Raw genomic sequence first — 27,627 nt, forward strand, 5'->3', positions numbered from 1 at the left:
CTCGCTTGGGAACAGCGCAGGCAGCTCGTGGGTGCATTGCAATGTCCTGAGTTGCGTGGTCAGGCAGGGAGGAGTGCTGGCTCCGAGTGAGAGCCCTTCCCCAGCCCGGGATGGGAAGGGATACGCTTGCTGCCTATGCGTCCTGCCCTTTAGGTCTATGTGCCAAACCCCACTGGGATGGACAAGCGATGACCCAGGTGAACGCTTGGGAACAGCGCAGGCAGCTCGTGGGTGCATTGCAATGTCCTGAGTTGCGTGGTCAGGCAGGGAGGAGTGCTGGCTCCGAGTGAGAGCCCTTCCCCAGCCCGGGATGGGAAGGGATACGCTTGCTGCCTATGCGTCCTGCCCTTTAGGTCTATGTGCCAAACCCCACTGGGATGGACAAGCGATGACCCAGGTGAACTCCAAACTGTGAAGCTCTTGCTGGCAGGGTGCCCTAGTGCTCTGCCTTCTCTGACAGCGGGGTAAGAAGGTCTCTGACAGTGTTCAGGCTCTGGAGGTTTCTGCAGGGACTTTGGGCAGTCCTTGGAGAGCTTGGCCCAAAGCCCCTCCTCTGCTGTCAGTGGAGGGGCAGGAGGAACAAGGGAGGCTTCCTGAGTCAACATGGCTTGTATCTTGCCACCATGAGAGGGCTGAGGTCCTGTGCCCAGTCACTTGCAGCTTAACAGCATGGTGGAGAAGCTTGCGGTCAGCACAGGTGAGCTACTGGAAGCTTTTCCTTGAACCTGGGCTGGGGGGACTCCCTGGGCTGTCCCCGTTTGAACAGAGGCAGCCCATGCACCAGCCCTGCCCTCTGCCCGGCGGGCAGGAGCATACACCACCACTCCCCCCTGTCCCAGGGCTGCTCCCTGCCCATGTCACAGCCCCTGGCTGGGGAGGTACGAGGGATCCAGCACAGGCTCTGGAGAGCAGCCACGAAAGGAGAATGAGGCCACCCGTGATAAATGGGAGCCTGAAGCAAGGGCAGCTGTCGACTCAGTGCAGCACACACTGCTTCAGTCGACCTGTTTACTGCGTAAATGTACGGGGAGAAAACCTTGTGTATGGAAGCTACAGAAAAAGCCTATTTTTGCTATAAATATATTATGTTTGACATGGATGCGTGCTTTATTTCTGCTGGGTGTTGGGAAGGGGATCTAAAACTTACATGGCTGCTCCAAAGGCAGGACAGCAGTGCCTGGCTGACTGCAGCCCTGAGATGGCTCCAGCTCCAGGAAACCCAACGTTCCCAGTCACAACGGTGTCCTGTGCTGACAGCTCTGGTCCAGGGCCAGCAGCTGGTCACTGATGCTGGACTTGTCCTGTTCAGCCCAGTCCTCTTCCCATGCTCAGATGAGCATGATGCATGTTCAACAGGAAAAGAGGGAAGGTTTTCAAGGGGCTGCAGTGCTCCAGCAAGGAGGGTGCTGGAGGAAGGAGCTGGCTTCTCCCCTGCCAGGTACCTGGCCCCAGGTGGGCAAGGTGTGGGTGCTGCTTCTGCAGCTGAGGAAGAAGCATTTTGCTCACACTCACAAGCAGGTGCTCGGTGAGCAATGCCAGAAACCAGGACCAGCTCTTTCCCCAGCCACGCTGCAGGTGCTTTCCCTGCAGCACGGGCTGGAGGATCTTGTGCGGCTGGGCTAGCTTGTACTGGGCCAAGCTGGTGCCTGGGCAGTAAAATGCCAGACAACTGCTGGGCAGTACTGGCTGAGTCAGTACTAGAGCCAGGACAGTGGCACCAGTGCCAGGATGACTAGTGCTGGGACAGCTGCCACCAGGCTTGGCTCGACAGTACTGGGACCCGCGCTCCTGTACCATCATTTAGCCCCAGCGAGGGCTGGGCACAGATTGGGGCAGCTGGGTGTCCTGCTCACGTTCAGGCGTAGGACTCTGATTAACGGTAGCAGCCTAGCTGCCTGCCAGCTTTGCCTGTGCCCCTGCGAAAGCAACTCTGTTCCCTCAAGGGCTGGGACGAGCTGCAGCAGCCAGTTCTCTGCAGGGCTCACTGCTCCCAAACAAGCAGTGCATCCGCAGCTCTGTGCAGCACAGGGCTGGCTCCCAGCATGCTGCCAGCAGCAGCATCCTCACCACCCGCCATCACCCCGTGCAGAAAGAGAAGGGAGAAGGCAGCAACAGCTCGGCACTGGTTGGGGCAAAGGGCTCCCCATCGCCAGGAGATGCGAAGCAGGTTCCCTTTTGACCCCCCTGTCTCTCTCAGTTTGTGCATAAAGAGCTGGCCTTGCAGGAGCTGGGGCAGCTGCCGCTTGCTCCGGCTCGCAGAAAAAGCACCGGTCACAGCAGCAAGATGAAAGGCTCCATGGGCTGTCAACCCTGATAAGAAATGAGCACAGCTGCTGGCAAGGCCAGCGGAGACTGTCAGCCTCAGCTGCCCAACAGGAAGAAAACATCTCCACATGGTCTCGGAGCCAGAAAGCAAGAGATGAAACAACCATCTACTCCCACCCCTGCAGAGCAAGCAAAGTTACTATCATGTCCCAAGTAGGTCTTGTAGCAGATAACTCAAGTATGGGGGATTGTGTCACTGGAGAAGCCTGTAAAGGTCTTGTTGACCAGACGCTTCAGGGCAGTTCTATACCCACACCAGTAACTACAGCTTAGCTTTTGAAACCCATGAGCTGATTCTTCACCTTATCAACGTCCCCTGCTCCTCTCCTGTGCCCAGCCAGGCTGTGAAGTTGTTGCACTCACCGAGGCCCAGGCTTTGAGGCTTCCTGGGAAGGGCAGTGCAGGCACTACACCATTCGCGGTAAGCAGATGACTCTAAGCCACGCGGTGCGCCACAAGTCTGGCAACTTCAATGCTTGGGACCCTGCCCTGGTGCCCCCTGCACCCTTCATGTGCTTGGACTAGGATATTCCTCTCTATTGCTCTGTGGCTGGAAGGAGGAGAGCTGCCAGAGCCCGGGGTACCTCTCCTCTGCAGGAACCCTCCAGGATGTCCAGCACACCCATATGGGAGCCAGGCCACATGACCTTACCTGGAACTACAGAAGGGAGGATGCAGGCACAGATCCAAAGCAGTCACCGAGTTTCTTGCAACAGCCTGTAGCAGCAAGGCCTGCTGGCAGGCGCAGCCCTGGCCGCTTAAGTGTCCGAGGGCGGGCGCAGCCATGACTGCTTAGCTGTCCCCAAGCTGCATGGTGGGAGGAATGGTGTGTCCTAGCCTGCAGAGAACAGCAAGGCGTGCTGCAGCAATGGTTACAGTTCCTACAACCCATCTATTAAAAGCCAGGCCTATGGCTGCTGGTCTTAGCACAGCAGTGGAGGGGGAAAAACAGTACATGGGAGCTGGGGCAGACTGTCCTGCCAGGACAGCTCTGGAGCAGGCAGTGTGTACCCAACCATCTCCCCATTCCCCAGCCTGCCTTCCCCACGCACCAGCTACTCCACCACAAAAGCCATGTGGAGTAGGGAAACAGACTTCCCCGCTGTGCTTTCACACGTGGTCCCATGACTGGTGGCACAGGAGAAGTGTTCATCAACCAGCAAGCATCTGGGGCAAAGCAGGTCTCTGGCCAGAAACTAAACTGAGCAGAAAAGCTGGTGAAGTTTTTGTGCTGGCTTCAGGTACTGCTGCTCTGCAGGCAACTACTCCATAGGCCAAAATGCTTATGGTGACAACTCAGGAGAGCTATGAGGTCTCCAAGACTGCAAGAAAGGCTGACCTACTGCAAACAAGGTACACTGAACCCACGCAGCTGTTAGGACAGAACACAGCAGGAGTCAGTGACACACAGCAGGACTCTTGATGACTACTGCAGATGGTGTCACACACATCAAAAGCAACCCTGAGCCAAGGCATCCAGGACCAGCCCGGCATCTATTCTGCGCTTTGCTCTCCTTGCCAATGCTTAAGTGTCACAGGCCAATGCTCAAATCAGCATAAAAAGTGTTAATGGCTACTGGGGGGAATGCATGGTCTCCTATTCTATGTCAAGTTTTGAACGCATCCACTCTGATCTGATCAACAACTGCAAAATCCACCATCAGCATTTTGTTTCTCCAACAGCACCTACTGTTATGTGCTTATAGGAAGCTCTAAGAAGCGCCCAAGGAACAGATGAGGGACAGACAGTTCCTCTAAGGATGTCCTCCTAATCCCCCATTTTTGGAGACTGGCTTAAATCTTGAAGCAGGAGCCTTAAGATCCCTTCCAGAGTTATTTGCATTAACCGTTTTAATTTTTCAATGGTAGTCTTCATCAGATATTGCTGAATATTGAGTATCCAAGGCTTTGAATGCAAGTTTTCTGCCTGTACACATACTGTGCAATTTCATGAATGACACTTTCTCCCCAGTAGTTTTAAAAACATCCCTGACTTGCTCTCCATGTGTCTAACCAGGCCAGTGGAATCCGTGCTCTACACTCCTTTCCCCGTTTCTCTCTGATCCCCTTACCTGCCTCCACTCCAAAGCAACGTGACTGAGGCTCTGAACCAGTCTCGTCTTCTGCAAGACCTCTCCTGAGCTGTGGTACATGGAGCACCACCAGGGCAGAGGGGGACAGCACATTCTCCAGCCTCATCCCAGCTGCAAGAAGGCAGACCTGCTGGAATGCCACGCTGTTTTGATTCAAGGGCTCCACCATGTTCCTCACAAGCGGCTTCACTGGCTCAGGCTATATCTGCATTCCTACTTGCCTTATGTCAAGGAAGGACCCCCGCAAGGCACCTAGCTGAAGCCTTCTCCTGCCCAGAGAGGCCTCTTACCCACTTGCACACCTCTAAGCAGTCGCAAGGAAGGACCAGCTCTTGGCTTCCACTCTGACATTCCTGTCCTCTTTGATAGGCAGCTCCAAGCGATTATCTTCTAGTATCAAAAATGCTCCCCAGCTGTAGTAACCTTCCTTTTTCTGATGGAGGATTTGGGGTATGCAAACAAAGATAAAAGCTCACTCACATGCTCATCTGTCCTAATTAAGTGTCAGCATCTGCTCGTGGATGGTGCGGCTGAAAGAAGAGTAGCAGCAAATCCATCTCTCGATTCCTAGAGATAACTGGTAGAGTTGCTGACACTCAAAGATGTTTGAATGTAGCTATATAAAATGAATGGAGTCATCTTCTGCACTCAGGTCTAGAAGGGCAAGGAATGAAGGCGCTAGGATAACTCTAGACTAGTCCTGCAGATCTTAAAATTCCCCAGGGTCAGTTTTAGGGCTTGGCAACCCCATGGGTCCCCATGCACTGCTGGCAAGTTGTAACAAGCAGATCTACACACTGCGACCCTTCCACCTCTGGCCAGCTAAGGGACATTTCACCAAGGGGTTGCCCTAACAGGTAAGGAGGGCAGAGGAAAGAAGCTAAAGGCAAGGAAAAAATAACTGGTCCTCGCCAGGAAAACAGAACAAACCACATGAGACACAGAGCAGAGGATTACAGATTTTTATTTGTCAAACTTTCCCCCCTAGTCTAGCACATTCTACAGTCTTGCTAGCACAGATGGTAACAAAGAGCCTGTAATAGTCCAGAAGTTACACTGCTACGGAGAGCAAACAAAAGCAGAGATTTATTATGTAAAAAAATTTATTGTGAGAAACGGGTGAAAGAGTTCAGAGGGGATGGGGTGGAAACTATGTCAGCTAGTGGTGCCTGCCCTGTGTGCAGCAGATGTCTGTGCTAGCAAGGCAGAAACCTTCCTTGGGATCGCACCAGGTGAAGACTCCACTTTGCTGGAAGCATCATTTCACAGAACCATCCCCACTGAGTTACGAAGAAGGCTCCTTTCAGGAGAAATGACCTATTTTCTACATAGCCAAACCTCTCAAGACACCTTGGGGAGCACCACAGGGTAGCACCATGCTGAGCACCATGGCACCAGCTGCAAACATCCCCTTCTCATCACACACCATAATGCTGCCTTAGCCAGAGAACCATAAATGCAACACCATCAGCTCTTTCACCTTCAGCTTCTGCTGCCTCTTCTCCCTGCTTTACACCACGATATTAGATGCGATTTTGGTTCCAGCAGAGATTGTTTTCCATCGAAACACATCAGGGTGCGGGGAGAGACATAAAGGTTACTGAAGAGAGGTGATCCCTTTCTTAAAGGGGTGAGCAACTGTGGTGATGGGTTACCACATGCTACTGAGCTTTCACTCAGATCTTTCACACTTCAGGAGTCGCCTCTTGCTTGCTTTTCCCCACATTAATTAGAACATGTTTTTCATTAGACATGCAACTGAGGCAAACCCTAAGCTACCCCTGTTCATGCTCAAGTCCCAAAGTTGATTGATTTGTTGTGGTTTTTTTTTGATAATGGGTTCAGACTTTATTTTGGTGACAGTCCAGGACACCACTCCCAAGGCACTCCTACCCATGGCACAAGACACAGGTTTTTCATTCCTGGAGCAAGGCTAGCCCTGAAGCATTTGAGTGTGGCTATAAATAAGCAACTAAGTAAGAAAACTAACAAATGATGATCTACATAAAAGCTTTCTAGGCATTTCCTTTGGAAAAGCTGATTAATGCTACTTGCTTCTATTATGAGCCTCATTTATGAATACACCCGGGCTCTGGAACGCTCCCACTGCTTTTGTTCCTCTCACTTACCAGGATAATTCGACTGCTGTTTTTAAAGCAGCACAGGGTATGGGATGACATGTTTTTAGACACACCAACAAGGAAAATTAAGGGCTCCAAGCAGCTTTCAATATTCCAAGCTCTCACAGGAAGCTGGGAGTATAGTAAAATATGCTTAAGTTATAAAGAAGGCTCAAGCAATTCGTTAAAGCCAGGTGTAAATAAAAGCAACAAGTCTGCCTCCTACTAGGCTCCGTGGGCCTAGTTACCCAAATCCTTCACAGCCCAGAGCTGCATGGTAGCCTCATGCTGTGAAAGATGGCATTTGATCCTCTGGAGATGAAGAAACTTGTAACCCGAGCTCAGTGAGGACAAGGAAAACGCATAAAGCGCAATGTAAGGCTTCACGCCAAGAGTCCCCTGCCCACTCCCCTCAGGCACTTATCCAGGAGCATCACTCCCCATGTCACTGGCCCCTTCCCTCCCCAGCTCACAGCTGCTCTCAAAATCCCAGCCCAATCCTTCAGTAGAGCAAAAACTAGCCCACAAGTACAGGGCCTGTGGTACTAATGCAGAACAAAGATTCACCAAGACAGTACCCTGAATCCAGCAGCAGTCAGTAGCAAACACTTTGGGCAAGAATATGAAAAACTGGGCAAGTACTGAGCAACCCCTGCCAGGTACGGCCTTTCAGCAAGCAGCAGTTTAAGAACTTTAAAGTTTCCTGTGTCCCATGAAGAAATATGCCAGGCTAGAAAAGCTCAAGGTTTATGAAAATAAGTTATTTGAGAAGGGGCTGGAGAACTCCTGAATTCTCTGCATCCCTGCCCACCGTGCCCATGATCCAAGCTATCCTGCTACACATACAAACGAGAAGCTAAGTTGTCTGCCTGAGCCTGCAACATTACATTCATGGTTTATTTGAGCACTCCCAGAGCACCATTAGTCTTCCGAACACCATCCTCAGCATTAGCGTGCTCTCAGGCTTCTACAACCACTTCCAGCTGCTGTTGTGTGGAGGAGACAGAGAGCACCTGCACAGACTGCCACAAGACAGAGACATTACTGTCAGCACACTGGTACAGCAGGACTCCAGCCAGAGGTGCTTCTGTCTCCAGTGCTGTCCCCAGGACACGCAATTCCCCAGGAGTCTGGCCTGTGAGTATGGAAAAAAAAAATAGGTAGGTGCTCTATTCCTCAATAAAAGGACAGGATCTCTCATGAACTCACACTGTAGGGCACCAACCACGATGAGCCTTGGTGTATCTGGGCTGCAGTTCCTTCAGCTGGAACAGGGTGAGGATGTGTACTAGCTGAGAGTATGTCAGATCTCCCCAGGGCGCTACCCAAATGCTGGGGGCCAGGCTCTCTACAGCCAGAAATCAGGCCAGATCCCAGTGCTGTCACACCTTGGAACAGCCTGAAGACAGCACTTCTTCCCCACAGACCAACCCAGCCAGAAACGTCTCACCGTGGATTTGCAGGTCTGAAGCACTGGTTACTAATATTGTCCTTCCTATTGATTTGGGCTCCGTTTTCATGAGAAATGAACTAGAGATTCACATATAACATGACCACACATAGCAGTGTCTTGTCCTTTGATACATGGCTGTGAAGCACAGGCAGCCAGTCAACTTGCTCTGGAGATCATGGGATTAATTTCCCCTCAGGGACCAAGCTGACCAAGTGGCATATTATGTGCCAAATAACACAAATCCCACCAGATCTATTAGCTGCAGCCCAGAATGGCCGATTCTTATATGCGGCATATGCCATCAGGTGTTTGTGGAAAGGGTATCTGTCCATTTGTGTAATGAACTAACTGCAGCGAGAATGTACATCCATGACTCAAGTCTGCAGGACCTGGGATCCAAGCTTAGGGGATCCTTTGTTTGTTACAATGAGGTGTGACCAGACATGCAGATTCTGGGTAAATTTGAAACATATCACCATGAGATCTGCCATGAAGACAGCCTTCAAAGCAAAGGTTATCAAACTATTCAAAGGCTCTGATGGCAGAGCATGCTAAAGATAAGACTGTTGAAGACTCCTTGTTGCAGGTAACCAGACAAACCACTCCTGTTCCAATCTCTACTCAAATAAAAATGCAATGAAACCCATGAAAACAGAGCAGACAAGGTGGTAAAACAGTCTGGCTCGTTGCACTGCATGATACAAACCTTCTGAACAGAAGCCACTGCCACCTTCAGAAAGGATTGGAGAGGCTTTCTGCCAGACCAAACCTACCAGAACACCATGAAAGCACCATGTCTCCCACAGATCCTGCCACTGCAAACACCAAAAACGTGACAGGAACATGCCAGCTAATGCTCTGAACTAACCTCTTGACTCCTAGCTTCTGTCCTGCAAGAACAAAGAGACAGGGCAGGATCCCAGGCACATCCCCAAGGGTGTGCCTACAGGTTTCAAGTTCCCCAGTAGTAGCAGAAACTTCAGCAATAAACCAAAAACCTTCGGAAACCAAAAAGCGAGCTACCAAATACAACTGATCATGCCCTCCATAAGGGCTACCCAGAGTGTCAGCAGATCTAGCACGATCAAGTCCAGTCCATACCATCTTCTTAGCAGACTAGGGAATCTGTCCTATGTATCAACTGCAGTCCAGCTACTTAAGGGTTTAGCTGAGAATGAGCGTGCTGTTAATGATTAACATTCCCTAACACCATGCTCTTGGCTTGGTGGGAGTTGCCAGTAGAGGAAAGAGACTGAGTAGCTACGGCTGAATGCCATGCCACACAGGCACCTTCAGCCTGTTCTGGGGAGAGCAGCCATTCCCCAGTTACACTGTGGTGCCCTTCCCACTTTTCCAATGACATTTTCAGTTTCTTGGCCCAAAATGCCTTAGGCCTGTCCCCTCCCATACTGTAGTGTTACTTGGTATCAAGGGGACAGATGCAGCAAATGTGGGGTTTTTGTTTTGTTTTTGTTTTTGTTTTTTTAATCCAATAATCTCATTTTCAATTAAAATATATAATATATATTTAAAAAGGTTTAGAAAAGCTTCTATGTAATTTGCAGCTACTTTTACATATAGATTACAATAATGTACAACTCTTCCCCAAGGTGGTTTGAAACCACGGGGACCTGCCAATTTTTTCCCCTCAATCATATACATTATCAAACATCAACCGTGTTTGTTCCTAATACAGCTCTGAAAAAGAAGTCTGTCACTGGTACCTTTTCAGAGGGAGAGACGCCTAATATGCCTAATGGGGACATACTTAACATTGGCTTCATATTCACTGTAGAAAGTTCCCAAATTAGTAAAAAAATATTTCATCTATAGAAAATGCCCTTCTGAAAAGCAACCAGGGCTCTGTTAAGGCCACACCCAGGCTTTCCATTTCTCTGCAGTAGCAAGACAGATCAGAAACAAACCCAAAATGATGTTTTTATGTCCCAGAAACAGCTATTAGCACCTGTGCTTATTTTACAGCAGTCTGGTGTATCGGGAAAGTGCTGAGAACAGCATAGGGACTTCTCGAAACAGGCTTCTGATTCAATGGGGCTCAGTTGGCACAGTGAAAAACTCAATGTCCTCCTGTTCCACTCGGGGGGACAAGAGGTAGCCTTCTACACCACGACCACCACCCTTCCCTGTAGAACAACGATGGGTGCTCTGGAGATGGGCACACTGAAACCAACCCCTGAAATGGCACACCCTTTTCCCACAGGGCTTCCACCTACAAGCTCCTGCCAATTCCTCTGCGAGTCTGTGGGATACCAAGTGCGCATCCGGTGGCTTAATGAAAACGTCCAACTACTTTGCCCCAGAATGCAAGCCAAGCGACAGCAGAGCCAGCCCTCCGCCAGCCCGAGGCACTGGGAGACTTTCTGCCATAGCAGAGAGAGGATGGCTATTGAGAGATTCCTCCAGCTCCAACTCTTCACATGGGAAAACGCTATTGCCTGGCACAGAGTCTTCTGGCCGAGGTTTTTACCAGGGCTCCTCTTTGGACATGTACAGCCCACGGTTTCTCCAGATGGTCCAAGGCAGGGTCAGGTTTGTAGGAAGAGCTGCGGCACATAACAGGATTATTATTTTTAAACCCTTCCTGTTGCAGCCAGATGCAGGTTGCCCCTTCTTCCCAGGTGGGCAGCCCCTTCTGCCCAAGGCGTGGTGTGCAGGGAAACCGAATCCAACGTGCTCCATTATTTTCTCTGCCAGGGGTGGGAAGTGAAGTCAGAACCCGATGTTCAAAACCTGAAGGACACTAAGAAGAAGAAAAATAAAGTGAATGGTTAGATCTCAGCTTCAGTGGGAACTCTGGATGCACAGACAAGGAGTTAATTACTATCTATCAGCCCCTGCTGTTCAAAGGATGCCAACTTCCAGCAAGGAACAAACACAGATCATAAGAGACCTTGATCAATGGAGAGTCAAGTGGAGGATGCAACTGCTCAGCTCCAAGCTTCAGGGTACGAACGAGACAGAAAAACAAAACAAAAGCACAAAGGTCAAAAGTAAGCACTCCTCCTGTAAGCTGATGGCACCAACAAAGCTCTGCAAGATAAGGAGGCTTAAAGAAGGACTTGGCTAATACCAGAGGCATTGCAGGAAATCAGCAAGGAAGAGGAAAATTACTCTTCACTTTAAGCAACCACAAATATCAATTGGTAGGGAAAAGACTAAAAAAGGGATTTTTAGAGATCACACACTAAAACTGTTTATGCCCACCCACTTAAAGAAATCCTACCTACAAATAATTAAACGTTTCTAGATATCTTATTTCCCCACAAGTCTAAAGATCCCTTCTCAGGTCTTCTGCCTCACCTCCACAAAGCTGCCACAACTCATTCAAACAAGCCTTGGTCTAAGCACACTTAAGATACTGACGTAAAACCTCCACCGTAGGTCTATGATCCTCTTTGGAAGGCAGAATAGCAAGATAAATGTAGGGCATCCAATCAGTTGCATTCAGTAATAGTGAGCATGAAATAAACTTGTGGAAAGGGAAAGAAGCTACAAGAGGGAATCAGCCCTGAACAAGAAAAAAAAGTAACTCAAAACAGAAGCCAGAGCAACAGGCTACTTTGGGAAACTCCAAGTTGATGGGGCTTTTTTTATTTATTAATGTTCTGATAGACAGAAATACAGTGTTTGGACCAAAGGGAATCAGATAGAGCACAGCAAGAAAACCATGAGTCCAGACCAAGCTGGGCAAGGGATAAAGAGTTCTCCAGACTATGAAGCTATAGGAAGTCTAACTGAACAACTAAAGATCGTTAACTAATGTCCACCAAAGAGTGGATGGACTTTACACTCATCAATGAGGCACAAACTGTACCACTGTTCGAAAGAGGAAATTCTATTCCCAGGTATTCCTCCTACTGGCTTGCAGAAATACGTAACACAGAGGTAGATGAGTAAGCCCCGAGCTGCTCAGAGACAGCAGGTGGCCACCCACACTTCCCACGACCAGAATGGAGGACATTTGCATTAAGCGCTGAAGGCCAGAGTGGTTGCCCAAGATTGAGCACCTGCATGCCATGGTCTAATTCCAGCTGTGGCTACCCTTTTTCCATGACCTTGCTCACTAAGGCTCCCATAAGTCACTGCATGGCTTGCACATCCAGTACCTTAACCAGTAAATGGCAGGCTTACAACTAAGTGAGCCACAGCTACCAGACAACAGCAGCAGAAGTTGTAGAATTTATATTTTTCCTAGTCAAGGAAAGTATTCACACACGGACTTTCTTCCTCTGCGGCTAATAGCTAGGTTTGTAGGTGTTGCATTGCTGCTGGGCGGAGGCAAAGTTTCAATGTTTGATCTCTAATCTCCAAGTAAAGAGACACAGGGTTCAAACAGACTCCTAGTGAAACTGTGGACAAGCTCTTCAGCATTTAACTTACAAGAAGGGGATAAAGTCATGTCAGCTTTGAGCACCATGGGTAACATCAACTAGCTTGTGTCTTCCCAAGTGCTGCAGAGAGACTAAGTATTTATTTCTAAAGATCTTCTCTTGCCTACAAAGAGAAGTATTTCCCCAGTTCCAGTTTGATTCTGGCTGTGCAAATCAGAGTGTGATCACTGACATTTACTGATGAACAGTTTTTTGCTCCGTGTTATACCCGTAACTGACCCAGAAGGCTACAGGTTAAACCCACAGTAACTACTTACAAGGACAGCTTTACGTTAGCTATCACTTAGAGTAGCTTTTCCAACGTGAATTTAACATGGAAAAAACACATTCATAGAAAGGATATGAAAGGAAAAAAGCCTGTCACACTGGAACAATATATAGTGGCAGCCATGCTTTCGCTGAACAGTGATTTCCAAATAGGGACCCTAATAACTCACTGCAGTAACAGATTCAGAGAAGGGAGAGATGACACAGTCTCGACCTCCTCACAGACACTAATGTCTACAGCTCACTTGGTTTTGGAACTTGCAAATTTGAGAAAACATTCTGCCTTCTTTTCCCAGGGTCCTTCCTGGCCTCCAGTAACACTCCTACTTCTCTCCATGTGTGCCCTGTTCCCCCTTCCTTAGAAACCTGACCCACCTCTCCGTCTTGGCAGCGTTTTACACAATACTTGCTCTCCTTTGGGGAAAAAGCTCCCCTTCATCCCACTCCACGGATTCCAGGACACAGGCAAAACTGAAAAGCTTTGCAAAGCTCAGAAAAAGCAAACATAATCTAAGGACAGAATAAAAGGTTTGAGACAAAGCACGCTGAACAGGGCATCACTTCTCCCCCAAGTTGTTAAGAATTGTTCACCGAGAGGCATGTAGGAGCTACGCTTTCTGCTGAAACACGATACTGGTTCAGAACTTGTTCCAGATCTCACTCCTTTCTTAGTGAGCATGTGTCCAGCATATTTCCCAGAAAGTATCACTTCAGCTTCATGCATGGAACAAAGCAAATCCAGGGTTTTTAACATCAGATAGCTCCTCTGTTTTGATTAAGCAATTCACATGCTAAGTATGGAATAATAAAGTGGAACAAGAACATAACCATGCTGTTAAGAGCTCATGTTTTCCCTCTTAAGCATTTGATTATAACCACAGCTTCACCAGTACTAGACCCTACCCTTTGATAAACATTTCCTCAGCTTCTCTGCTTTACACTCGTAAGGAAAAAAAAAAAAATCTATACCTGGTATTCTGTAGACAGAGGTCTTGTCTAGGTAATTAATGCACCCAGGACTGTAGGACAGCTTGCGTATGTTTTGAAAAACATTTCACCCCTGCAAAGTCAATGTATTTCCCAAATACCATGGCCTGCCCTAGCATGGCATGAAAATAAAAAAAAAACCCAAACAAAAAAAAAAAAACACAAAAGCTCAGAACAATATCCAGTGGAAACACTGCTCAAAAGGCCACAGCCTTTGTTACTAACTTGCAAACAGTCCGAACACGGATGAAGGATGCCAATGTTTTCTCAGGCAAATTTGTCTTTGAAATCAAAACTGAGTTTCCATATTCCACCTGAAGTTAGGATAACTTCATTAATTCAGCAATAGCACAGTTAACAAATGCACAAGACTATAAAAAGCCCCATACGAAACAGAAAAGCTTGACTGATCCTCCCTCTCTACAGTAAAGAGATCTGTTAAGTACAGACAGAAGAACATTACTAATAAATTAAATCCTAAGCAGTGTGGTCAGACTTGGAATAAGAGGGAGTTAAATTGTGTTTAAAAAGTCAATATATAGTGGTGTATCAATATGTTCACAGGGTTTAAGTACTACCTGCTCAAAGGACAGCATTTCACTTTGTCTAGATCCAAGACACTTGTCTAGAATGGCTGTACTGGGGCAGGGCAGAAAAATATTTAACTTAATGTCTGGTCTCCAGCATGAACAGAAGTAGAAATCACCAGAAAATTTAGATTGAAATGACCTCCAGAGGTCACCTAGTCCAAACTACCTCCAGGTTACTCAGGTGCCTATGAAGAGTATTAAGGTCAAGTACATGATAATGTCACTCAGTTTCCATCATTTTGAAGCTCAAGGACTTCCCACAACTGAAGCAGTATCTGCAATTTGCCCTTACTTCTGCCTGCTCAGCTGCACAGTATTAGGGGTTGAATTTGCAACACTAACAAATACTATATCTGCCTCCTAAACAGGAAATATTCTCGGCAAGGCTTCCACTTTCCAACCAATATTCAGCCTATGCTCCAGACCATAAAAGAAACTGTGCATTTTTTGTTAGCTAACTGAGCTCCAACTGTGAAGTATGCCTTCAGCTCCATTTCTCTCATTCTTCAGCTGCCTCAGTGGTTAAAGAGCTTCAAATCAGAGTGTTACACCCTCAGAGAACAAGACATTTTCAACTCTTGCTCTCATATAGACTATTTGCCAAACTGACTCTAGAAATTTTTGTGCAAATATGAAAGATCATTGAAGAGGCAGCTTTGCTGTGCATGGGATAGCACTAATGCATCCTTCCTCCTTCCTTCTCCATCCACACTGCATACTCCTGTTTCCCATTCCCATTCCAATAATGGGTACATAAGCAATTCAGTAGTTAATGCTGAGCTTACCAGACTTTACAGACACTATCCCAGATAAGGGAAGGGCAGAAGGTCTGATATCTGAGGGTGATTGTGTCCTGCTACATACAGGGCAAAGCAGGCAGTCGTGACACAGACACGCTTTGCAACTATACATACTAGAAAATTTTGCACGGGTAATAATAACCAGGATAGAAACACAGTGTGTGTGCTTGGCTCAGTTCAATCATTCTATATATATAGGATCATGTCTTTATTTATGGAATCAGCACATGCTCTTATGCCAACTTCAAAGCTATGGGCATTGCATGGCAGAGACCGACATCCTTTGGAAACAAGAGACAACAGGAGTTTCATTCAGGTTGCTGCTCTACTCCATAAAGGTGTTTACTACCTGGTAAGTTAAATCTACCTACCTTTACACAGCTTTTTCTCCTTCTAAAAGGGAATGCAGCTCTCCCAGCAGCTTTTTACTCAAAGAGCACTTGCACTTCTAAAGAGGTATCTTTAACTGCTGCAGAGTTGGGCACAAGAACCATCCCAGACAGGGCTGTTCCCACTACAGAGCTGTTGCATTTTACATAACTACACCTACCTTTTTGTGCTCCTGAAGTTAACTTGGTACCCAGGTATGGTTGGAGGCCTGCGAAGTGCTGGGATAGCTGGGAGTAGACAGAACAGGTTCAAAATTGAAGTCCAGTCCTTCTCCATCCATGAGTTCACTGTTAATTATGTAATCCATATCACATTCAAGGTTCTCCATGTACATGTCAATGTCCAGGTCAATGGGCAGCCTGTCCTGGTTCAATCCCAAGGGAGCAGGGCTAGCAGAAGAAAGAAGCAGTGGACTGCCCAGCTGGACTGATTGGGCAATTGTTGCAGAAACTGGAGCCTTCAAACTGGTGATGCTGGCAGTGTTTTGAGGAGATGTTACTATGGGAAGCGTTGATGGCAGAACACTGGTACTGACCGGTTCTGCCTGCTGCTCTGTAGGCTTTCCTCGTGGATTGCCTGAGCTTATCTTACTCTGGGCGGCTTGTCCACCTAGAAGCAGAAGAGTTCGGCTGCTCATCCTGTTACCAGTCTGTGGGAGAACTGGATCCACCTGAGTCATCATGACATCCCTTGGAGGCGGAGAGCTGGGTGTCAGAAGAGCTTCCAAGGTCTGAGGGGCAGAGAAATGGCTGACAGAACTCTGCAGTGAGATATCAACAGGGTTAAACAGGGAATTGCCAAAAGTAGAGGTCTGACCAGCTGCATTTGGGCTCCGCAAGGAAAAACTGGAATCTCTCTGGATCTGACCACTTGAGGCAGATTGCTGGGTAGATAAAACAGATGAGCTGGGAGACATCAAATTTAATCCATCAATGAGCTCAAGCTCCTCAGTCACAGTTGGCGGAACATTGCTGGATGCACTGGAGTACACTAGAGAAGGAAGCAGCTCTTCATCGTGGAGGTCATCCTGCTCCGTCAGGATAGGAGAAAGCCTGGCACTAATGGTGCTTGCATTGGAACTGGTTCGAGGCCGGAAGGTGTTCCACACATCAGAGTCCTCATTGCTTCTTGAGGACGGGCTCCCAGGCCACTTAGGGAATTGGGAGCCAGGACTGTCAGCAGCGGATTCTGGAGCAGACTGGAGAGGAGACTTCTTTTTGGATGCTTTACCTCTGACTTTTGCAAGTTTGCTGCTGTTGTCCATGGAGGCAGCTCTTCTTCTTGGTGCTTTTCCACTTTTACCACCCTCAGGATTGAGCATCCACCAAGAGCTCTTCCCTGTGGCTTCATTGTGGACTTTAATGAATTTGCTGTGCAGGGACAGGTTATGTCTAATAGAGTTCTGAAAAAAAAAATTTACAGGATATGAGGACCTGACAATTGACACACCTACCACCTAGAAACCTCACAAGCATAAATGCATTCAGACAGTATCCAGAGAAGAAAGTTGTAACAAAGACCTACCCATAAAAAACCTGCTACTTCTGCTTGAACATGCTTGACAGCACTAACAAGCAGTGCCATGTCTCACTGTAGCACCAAGGGTAAAACTACCATGACAACTAGCAAAATACTAACACAAAAGAACTTTTTAAGACCATAAAGAATCTGCAAAAACTACACATATAACAGAGCAAGTAATCAAATTCCCAAATACAGCTTGCAACTTCAACATGAGTGTAACTGAATTTGAGCTAATGCTGCTCCCACCCTTCTGCCAATCCCATTAGCCAGCATAAGCCTGGCTGAACTTTTTAATTTTTATATGGCTAGCTTTCAGACGGATTCGAGCACAGCATAGCAGTGAATCATATAGACTGGGTGAAAAGAAATGGCAAAACACTTCTAATTCAGTATGCCCATTACCATATTCATCCCAGAACCACAGGAACAAGAGAGAAACTTTGTGGAACAAGAGTCCTCGTAATCCTGGAGCCTGCCAGCCTCATTCTGCAAGGAGGCAGTACGCTCTCCCTTGTGTGCATTTCTAATGGCGTAAGATGTTCAGCAGAGAGTGCACTCCCACACAGTACATGCCAGTTTTAGCCTCTCCCATCTTTCCGTTTGGCAAGCCACACATTCCTTGCCTCTCCCTTCTTTTGGTTTAGTTTTGCTGAAAACTGCAAGCTAACATATCTGTACACCATCATCAAACTGAATTTTCATCCTGCAACTGATAAACTCCCCGGTATTTTAGAATCAGCAAGCAATAATCTCATTGTTTGAGCAGATCCTTCATAAACTCCCCCTGAGGCCAGCGTCATGCATTTGTTTGATATTTGCATTTAATTTGTTCAGATGGTCAAATTACACATCATTAAAAGGTGCTACACTGGTAGCATAACAGCGGCTCAAGAGCAACATCTTTTTCATACAAACTAAAAGGTATATAGCAGCCTTCAGATTCCATGCATGCTCTCTTAATTCTGAACAAAGTTAACTGTGCTTTTATCATCCTTTCCCACCACCTCTGAACACAGTTCTTTCCTGCCTGCTGCTTTCCCTCTCCCCACCCTTTTCCTCTCGGACAAGTCCTCACCATGCTAATTTTGGCCACCTCACCAAAAGTACTATCCTAGAACAAAGCAGATGTAGATAAACAATACAAGGCAAAGTGGAAAGTTTTCATGGAAATGGAAGGAGATGTGAGAATCATTCTATGTTAGCTTTCGTTTTAATCTTTGGCTGTTGCGGACTTGGAGAAGACTGGCTGCTCGTTGTGATCAGTATCAAAGGATACGTATGCTTTTACTTGGAGAGCACCCCAAGGGTTACTGTGGAACACGTGTCAGTCAACGCTCTTACATAGTTTTACTATTTGAGTTGTTCACAGGAATAGCTATACAACACTCCTGCCTGGCATCTTCTCTAAATCAAGCTTTCTTTTCCTTCAAGTCTTGAAAAAAGTAATTCAGACTGGTACCCTGTCTCCTGGAAGGCCGTTGCTTTCATTTCCAAAGATTCCCCCCCTCCCTTCCCAGCTAAATGTGCATGACTTTGCATGCATACTGCTGCAGCAATAAGAACCACTAGATTGTCACTAATTCTTCATTTATTCTCCTGAAATTAATCTGTGAACTCATGATGACACCCAGTCCCGTCAGGAATGACACAGTAGCTTGTACACACAGTATGCATTTGGAGTCTCATAACCACCCATTTTTTAGCTCCATTTACTAAAATGGAACTTCAAACCAATAGGTTCAGGATTTCAGAACTTCACAACTAACTATATTCCGTTTTCTTTTCATGCATGGCTACAGCCAGGTTTTAATTCCTGTGTCAGCAAAAGCACACTGCACTGGTGCAAGCGTTTCTGCACTGGTGCAAGCATTTCAGTAACACTGAAACCTCAAGAAAATTAGCACTTCGGGTATCATAAGTGACAATTTTACTAACTAGTTTCCTAGTTTTTTGGCTGAAAAGCACCTTGAAATAAAACATCTTGGAATAAGACTAGGATTCACATGAACGCAGATATACGAAGCCTGGTACCTTTTATGAAACAGTCTCAAAAGTGTTTTTACATGTTACTGCTAAACTGACATAACGGCTAATAGCTGCAGAAACAGATAATTACCATACCACTCCTTCCTTCCTCATCTTGAAGCTCCCTTCCTCCCATAACACAAGCATCTGTGACCCTATATAAGCTGGTTCAGAGAGCTAACCCAATCGAAAAGCAGCCCTATCCTTCCTTGAAAATTACTTTTCCTGCCTCTTTTATCTCTGCCTGTTTATGAACTGCCTCGCTGTGGGGGGTCAAGCACCGAAAACTAAGGAAGAGAACAGAACGTGTGGTTGGAGGCAGAGGAAAAAACCCGAACGCTTCTTACATTAGGGTTAACTGCTGTCAAAACTGCAATGCCTAAATTATCACTTTTGCACCTCTCCTGCAGACTTTGTGAGGCAGCTCACGACCACAGCCGCAGCACCCAGAGCTGTAACGCACCTGCATGACTGAGCTTGCCTGCATACTGGAGACTCAAGTCCAGAGAGTCCAAAATACAACTGAACCGATGCACCTACCAGCCTGGGTGCTGTGAGACAGCACAAGAGATTCACACTTGCACACCGCACACTCCCCAGCACAAGAATGCATCTACTAGAAGGATTTAATACACCTAGCATATGGAGGACACCCTCAAATCTCATTGAGAAAGTGAGGGACAAATCAATTATGCTAAAATAATCACAGAACTCCAGGTCAAACGTGACAGGAGAGGAAATGACAGAGTTCAGTCACCCAGGCAACCCTGACGTATTTCCTTGCTCCATGTTAAGCAACTCAAACTAGAAACATAGATGACATTAACTTTTTAGATGCTCAACGTCAGCAGCACAGGAGGATCCCAGTTGGTCTGAGCACGTGCAATCCACACAAGATCTTGGCTCTGCAACATCTTTAACCATAAGGAAGCATGACCTGAATGAAGAGGCACAGGCAGGAATCCTTCAAATCCTTAGGGACCTCTTCAACAACCAGAGGTGGTTATTGCCATTTATTCAGATATCTTAGAGGTTCTTATGGATGTATGTTGAGTATTGCGGTGAAAAAAAACTCCAGTCTGTGTCTCTAATCCATCACAGATCAAAGATGATTCCTGTAAACCACATTCAGACAAAACCTGTCTGAAATTAATGACAGATATTATGCAAAAAATTAAAGTTTGGCTAGAGACGTTTATCGTACACTGAGGGGTGGACCATTCACTAGGTCCCAACCACTGTGTGTACAAGCTAGGATATATGGACCAGCCATAGAAGTGTGGCTAGCAGCATACACAAACTAATTCCTGTATCTCAGTTACCACAATATTAAAACATCATCTTTGATAAAATCTTCTAGCCCTATTTAAAGGACAGGAACACTCCTCGCCGTCGTACCAGGCTTGCCCCCACACCAGTGTCAGCACTGCTTTGGACCCTGCCCAGCACCAAACAGTGCTTTGGTCTCAGGATGGGGAATTAGCCACGGGAGCTTGGCAGCACAACCAAGCAATTATCCTGCCCGGTCAGCCTTCTGGACAACTGCCATAGACACTGAGATACTATGGAAAATGCACAAGTGGGTCATACAGAAGACAGAATGCCAGTAACAGCCTTTCCAGGGGACTATACAGCTTTGTAGGTAAGGCTGATGTTATCTACCATAAAACTGAAGTTTTACTCAGAGTAGGTCAGAACATTCAGGATGGTTTCTTCAGACTTTAAGGTTCCTCACACTAAAAACAAGCTTAAACTCACCGTCCTGTGATGTACTTTCTTCTAAGCACCAATGTGACAGGAGCCCGGAGGAGCTCATCCATGCAGCAGCAGTGCATGAACTGTGCTAGCAGAGCACTCGGGGTGAAGCACAAGCTACGCTGAGAAAGACACAAGAAACAGTAGCTATCCTTGAAAATTTTGTGCTTGCCCAGTGATTTTCAATCACTGTTCCATAGCGCCAGGGCCATTCTCCCAGGAAACGTCAAGTTTCTACTACAAACCACAGAGGCAGACTTCTTAAGAAAAAGTCTCTCTCAAGAATAAGTGACAGAAGAAAAAAAAAAAAGATATGCAATCACTGCAGCTGCCTGTAATACACTCTCACTGCCTTGGAGGCATACAAAGAACATGGTCACATCCCAGCACAGGGCCATGTTCCAAAGCCAGGCCTGTAATTGTGCCGAATTATCATTTGCCATGGTATTCTTGGGAGGCTGCAAGGGCAGAACGCCCCACCTGCTGCATTTGTCAGTGCCTGTCTCAGCACTCACGCAGCCACTTGGCTCCGAAGGCTTCAGGAAAGTCTTCATTGCAGAGATTTTGCAAAGTTACGCTCCAGCAAGTAAACAACTGCTCCAGAGCCAGGGAGCTAAAACATTTCCCCATCAATCTCCTTCTAGAAGGCACATGTGAGCACAGATGTCAAGCTCGGCAGACAGGGAGCTGTATCTTAGGAATAACATTTTCCTTTCTGTAATCTTTTAATGGGAGCCCAGAAGAAGAAAATCCTAGCTCTCTAAAAAGCAAAGTCTGAGGCAATTTACAAGTTTACCAAGACAGGCAGGCATATACAACAAAACCTGTTCAGGATTAGATAGAGCAGAAGAAACTTGTTGGAACAAGTAATACCAGCAGCCCAGGAGCAGCCTTCCCTGAGGACTGCCTGGAAAATTAAGCCGTGCTGCAAGAAATAATCTTTCAGCAAAGCAGCTTCCCAGAACAAAGTGGCAGGGACCAGGAAAGAGTAGCAGCAAAATCTTCAGGTAATTTGACTGGCATTGCACGGGGCAGATGGACTTTTGCCAAAAGACTAGCTCTCCCCCACTTTTGAGGGGGACAACTATACTCTATAAGGCTTCAAATAAAAAAAATAAATCTTGTACTTCCATACTTATTCATGGCATTACACCTTGTTTGGGAGAAGGAGCTGTTAGTGTCACTTTAAGGAGGGCTAAGTATATGTCACTACATTGCGATGGTGGGCCCTCACCACAGTTGACCACTCATCAGTAAGTTTTATCCCACCTGAAAAATAGGACACCTGGTGACCCCACACTCACACCATCATCCTGCTCCTATGCACTGTCACCAGCCTCATCTTCCACTCCCAGCACTTCACTATCCTTCCATCCACAACACCCTGCCATGCCCAGCTGCCTTCCTCCCTCCTCACCTAGGCCAGAACTACTTGCTGTGGCCAGACCACTTAAAGACTAATGGGATTAGAAGGTAAAAGATTCTGTTAAAAGAGACTGATGGATAAAAGCCACCCATGTTCCTCAGGTTTCCCTGCTAGACTCTTCACTACAGCCTCTGAACAACCATCATTCAGCTTCTGTTCGTTATCTTCCCCCCTACTTTAAGGAAACCCAGCTACGTTGCCAGTAGCTGGGATACAACATCTCCCTGCTGCCAGGACTAAGCCACATGGCTAACACCACATGAATGCATTTGGAGGCATACCAGGTAGTGGCAACCGTCCAGCACTTTCCACCCACCCCCAGCTACTCTGGATTTGAACAGCCAGACTCTCCCTCCCCTTGCATGGCAGCAACTTCCAAGAAACCAAAATAATCCCAACTTAACAGAAAGCAGCACCTACAACACTATTAAAGATTAACTGGACTTAAATCAAGTACCAACGACGACAGCAATGACATCACTATTCCGATTTGATTTAGAACGCAAAATTCTTCATTTTTAGTGTCAGAAGGTTTAATGGGGAATTCAGGCACGTGAACTTAGGAGTAAACGCTATGGGCTTTCTCAGCACGGTCAACAGAAAGTAGCCTTCTTTCTTCACAGACTGAGGTTGATGGCTCTGTGCAGCAAAGAGATGCAGACTCTAGACTGAGCTTCCCCTATGCACAAACCTGCACCAGGCTGAAGGTCAGGCAGAATTATACTTTGCTCAGAGCTAAGATGCTGAGTTTAAGTTTCATGTTTCCTTTGGCTTTATGGCATCAAATCAGTTATGCCTTAGTGAGCAAAGATGGGGAAATATTTTGAATGTCTTCTCAAACCATCATCTTGAAATTATCATTACCAAAAGTCAAAAGCAAACCTGTGTAAAGTGTTCCCACCAGATGTTCCTTTCCAGATAAAGGGTTTCTTTGTGAAATTAAAGAAAGCTCTCCTGATAGTGATCTGGGCCCTTACCTGTCCGTGTTAAGAAGCTACAATTCTGACAAGTCTGAGCCAAAAAATCTTCAAGGATACAGGGACACTCCAGCACAGTCCAGACGGATATAAGCAAACAGCTAATTTGACTATTTTAAGAACTGACCACTGCTTTTTTGTAGATCTGACTACAGAAAAAAACCAAAAGCTGGCTGAACAGTAGTCAACTTGCCAACAAACAACAAACTTTCCATCTTTACCAAAACAAGTGTTCACATAATTTTGTATCCACCGAACTGGAATTTATTTGCAAGGCGTAAGGATAACCTGGCAGAACTGATCAGCTGCAGCACAGTAGAAATAGTCCAGAAGATGGACAGGCTTGCTTTTGTCTGTTGGCCTATTACTCTTTCATGGAGGAGCTTCAGAAGGCCACAGGATGAGCAGCTGCTCCAACCTGAGGGAGCTCTGCAAATGCTCTGCCAGGAGGTCAGACATCCTCAGCTCTGGGAGAGACCGGGGACCTTCAGAACCAGTGCTATGGCACTGGAAGCCAGTGAAGTTGCTCTATCATCATAAACTGAATTGCAGAGTGCATGCAAATAAGCACCTGAGATCCCTCAGCCAGGTCTCCCTATCCATCTAGTCAACAGTTAACATCAACTACGGGCAATATGCATATAACACAAGCATGGAATGGAAGGGTTTAAAGTAAAATGCTGCCCACTGTAATGAAGATTAAGAGCTAGCTGAGCTTCCAGATGGATGACACCTCCTGTTTCAGACAAGCAGAATGCTTGGTAATTTTTAATTCGTAATACAGCTACTTGAATTGTTGCACATACGTATGTGTATATACATGTACACATTTGAATTTAAGTGAATGCAAAGTACCAGAATGCAGAGGTGTGACTTCAGCCTCCTATAACTAATGCAATACTGCAGAATCATTTGGTTTTTCCTTTACATTGCACGCATAGGAAACGTCTGATTTTTGCTTCAATTAAGTGCCTTTGGAGGGTGAAAGGATGGTATTAAAGTTCATTCTGTTCCTACAAAAGGAAAGACAACAGCTTTGGGAGAATACACAGAATTTTTCACTGAGAAAAGACTAGTCCTTAATGTTGCTCACTGTGTCAAACTTGCTCATACTCACGGACGCAAGAAATGCAACAAACAGTGCAAACTGCTTCAGCAGGGTTTATGCACTTCTACTTTGTTCAAAACCCTCAACACCTTCCTCCCTCAAGTATTCTCAAAGCCAGAAGGAATTATCCTCTTATCCACAGAGCATCTTGCAGAGCACGGAGGTGAGGATTACAAAGAAATCCTGCGACACACCCCTGCAAGGACACTTCTGCCTTTCAGGCTGGTTAATTCTTAACTTCAGCTGAATTACTGCAGGGAAAGGGCAGACTGCACACCCAGCAAATCTGTCCTTTACAAAGCACTTGAAGCAGTTCAAGAACAGCAAACACCACCTTCCTCGAAAACACAGATTCTTCCGGAATTCACAGAGGTTACACCCTGGCAGTCTGTAACAGCTGTATTTCCCCTAATTGTATAGTGGAGTAGGACAGCTGTAAAGTAATTATGAAGCAACAATGAGTTTATGGGGTTTATATTAACTAAAGCAGATTTTAAAAGTTTTTAAAGACACATTTCTTTTAATTTCCCATTTAAAAGTCTCTGTTAGAACTACACTACATACAAACAGGACATACTATCAGTATGGCTTTGCCCAAACAACACAGAAGTACCAGAACTCTAGGAGCTGTAGTACGATTTTAACAGGCATCAAAATGCTACACCAACATTTAGCAGCAGCTCCACATTAATTTCCTTTATCCAAATTCATTCAGTTCAAAACTGAGAAACCAATAAAGCTAAGACAACTCAAGAAATTTTTCCTTTACTTTACAAATTAAAAAAGATGTAAGCAGAGCTTCGCAGCTCTAAAAATAACAAGGAACAGTGAAAACAAAAAACCAGGCAGGTCCATCACCCAACTGAAGAGAAATCTTTTGTTTATTCAGTTTGTCTTAAATATAGAACACGCACCTATTAAATTCACTCTAAGTCTGTAAAATCAAATTAAACTGATTTGATTGATTCCACATCTTTAAAACTCTGAATGTCTAACCTGCCTTCATCTAATGCACCTTGATGCAAATAGACTAAAATAAGTAAAACAAACAAAACCTCTTGCAAATCTATATAACTGTATGTTAACATAAAGCAAGACTAGAAGTCAGTGCTCTGTGGTCACACGTGATGGGGCATGCACCCTGCCAAGCCCTGCCAACAGGATTTGAGAGAGTGAGCAGGGAAGCAAATGGAGCAGAGGGCATGTAAGATTAACGACATACCCCCTACATACCAACCCAAACTTTGACAATATTTGTTAAAAATGAAAACAATTTTTAGGAGAATTTCCTCTGGCATTTAAACAGTTTCAACTGTATTTCTATCACTGTTTTCTGTTTGCTGGGTAAAGTCAAGGGTTTTAAACTGCCCTAATCATAAGGCAGGCTGATTCCCACCACAGCTGCTGTCATTCTGCCCTCCCTCATCTTTCCTGGCAAGAAGTTTCTGTTCTCTTCCCCTACTAAAGCCAGCCAGAATTAGTCCATTCCCAGGCTGAAAAACTACAAACAAATTTCACGCTGAAAAGTCATCACAGAACAGCTACAGCAAGAGCGTCTGAGCAGGGACCTCAACCCTCCTATGTGCACAAATTCTCAACTCTGCCTTTCTGCAAGTTAAATCCAACTGTACGTTTCCCAAAAGTGATACATGAATAAAACACAGAGTAAAACTAAAGACTGATGATCCCGTTACACATGAATGAGTATAACAAAAGAACAGTCATATTGAATCAAGCCAGAAGTCTACCTATTCCAGAATCCAGTCCGGCAGGACACTTCACTATATTCCACCTTCCCCACGATATCTGGGGATGCATTTCAGAAGCCACACTGAACTTTAGCCTCAGGCACTACTGTCAAACAGATACACATTCCTAAACAGAAAATGCACCAGTTCCATAAACTGCCTGCCAAAATAATGTGACTTCACGCAGCAGCAGCAGGACCAGGACAGCACACCTAGCCTGAGGAAACAAGAACTATCTTCCAGTGAGACCAACAAATCTTCTGAAGAGAAAGAAAATGCACCCAAGCACTGTCCCAAATCAGAACTTAATAAGGCGGATTCAACCTGCACAAAGGAGGGAAAAAAAAGAAGTCAATTTTAATCAAACTACATGCACTCTCACAAGAATTGTCAGTGAGCCAGACAAATGGGAAAGGTAAAAAGTTTTCTATCAACCTGTGCCAGCCTAAGCTGTGACAGCTGCGTCCCTCTTGCCACATTCCTACCCTCTCTCTAGCAAACATTCGCACTTACGCAACCACATGGTGTGCCACTTCAGAGAGCTGAGCCAGCTGAAAGCTAACCTACCAGAAAAAGCTATCCATTCCCCCTCCCTCCCTCCCCCCCAAATTAACTCTCTGTGCTGACTTACTGCTTGGTCACAAGGGCAGAGGAACACGTGGCTGGAGTCACGGAAGCCCCAAACCACATTGGCCCAAGCTGCTGCAGAACTGCAGCATAGACAAACTGCTAACCAACACCACAAGCGGAGAGGTACAGTGCAAACAAGAGCGTGGCGTCAAGTGTAATTCCAGCAGCGAGAGCAATATATCATGCTTTTTAGACTCCAGTCACCGTGGCATCCACTGTGATATATCAGGACAGCCTGAGGGACTATTTTGCAAGCCAGCTCTCACATCTCTCTTTCTCTTTGCTGGAGTTGGTTTGGCTAAAGAGAATGGAAACACCAGGCTGCCACCTGCAGAGGATGGAAACTGAGTTTAACTCTTTTAACAGAACTTTGCAGGTGCCTATTTCCAGAGTGAGAGGAGAAGACAACGTTGAGACTTTGGAGCAGTATATTGCTTTCCCTTTTCTGAACTCCAGCACGGCCGCACCAGCACTGCTCTGGGATAAAGCACCCTTTTTAAAGGGAGCCTCTTGAAAGCCAAGAATGCCTGCTATGAAACAGTTATTTATGTTGAGCTTTAGCACAGTCAAGTGACAAAGAACCACAGCCTTGTATTTAAAAACCCTTAAACTGATGCTTCGTCTTGCACAGAAGCTTAGCTACAGCCTTTTAACTGACGCTCACTCCTTTCCCAGAGAATTTTCCAAACACAAAGGGAGCAAGGAGCAGCCGGGCCATGCCGTAATCACCCACCCAGAGAAGCCTACTCCTCTCTGCTCCAGCTGCACAGAGCCGGAGCTTGGGCTGGGTCTGAGAAGACCCTACCCGGCACTCACGGGCGGACAAACCAGCCAAGCGGCTTTCGGCAAAGCTGAACCCCAGGCCGCCGCGCTGCAGCGTGGGGATTAGGCGCTGGCACCAACGAGTGCGCAGAGCCTGGCTGGGGACGAGTAGCAACAGGTGAGCACGACGCTACGCTGTGGGGAGGGCGGCAGGCCGGGACAAGCGGCAGCACCA

The 27,627-nt window shown here is 46.4% G+C and overlaps 1 protein-coding gene across 1 annotated transcript; it reads right to left on the bottom strand.

Moving 5' to 3' along the window:
• Positions 1–15,615: 15,615 nt before the first annotated feature.
• On the bottom strand, positions 15,616–16,839 carry FOXO4 (forkhead box O4; the record flags this gene model as incomplete). Its single annotated transcript, XM_009581151.1, has 2 exons — positions 15,616–15,858; positions 15,937–16,839. Coding segments are annotated over 2 exons (1,146 nt in total), but the record flags the coding sequence as incomplete, so codon positions are not given.
• Between the last annotated feature and the right edge of the window lie 10,788 nt (positions 16,840–27,627).

The sequence above is a fragment of the Fulmarus glacialis genome, unplaced genomic scaffold (assembly GCF_000690835.1).
Source record: "Fulmarus glacialis isolate BGI_N327 unplaced genomic scaffold, ASM69083v1 scaffold20807, whole genome shotgun sequence".
NCBI lineage: Eukaryota > Metazoa > Chordata > Aves > Procellariiformes > Procellariidae > Fulmarus > Fulmarus glacialis.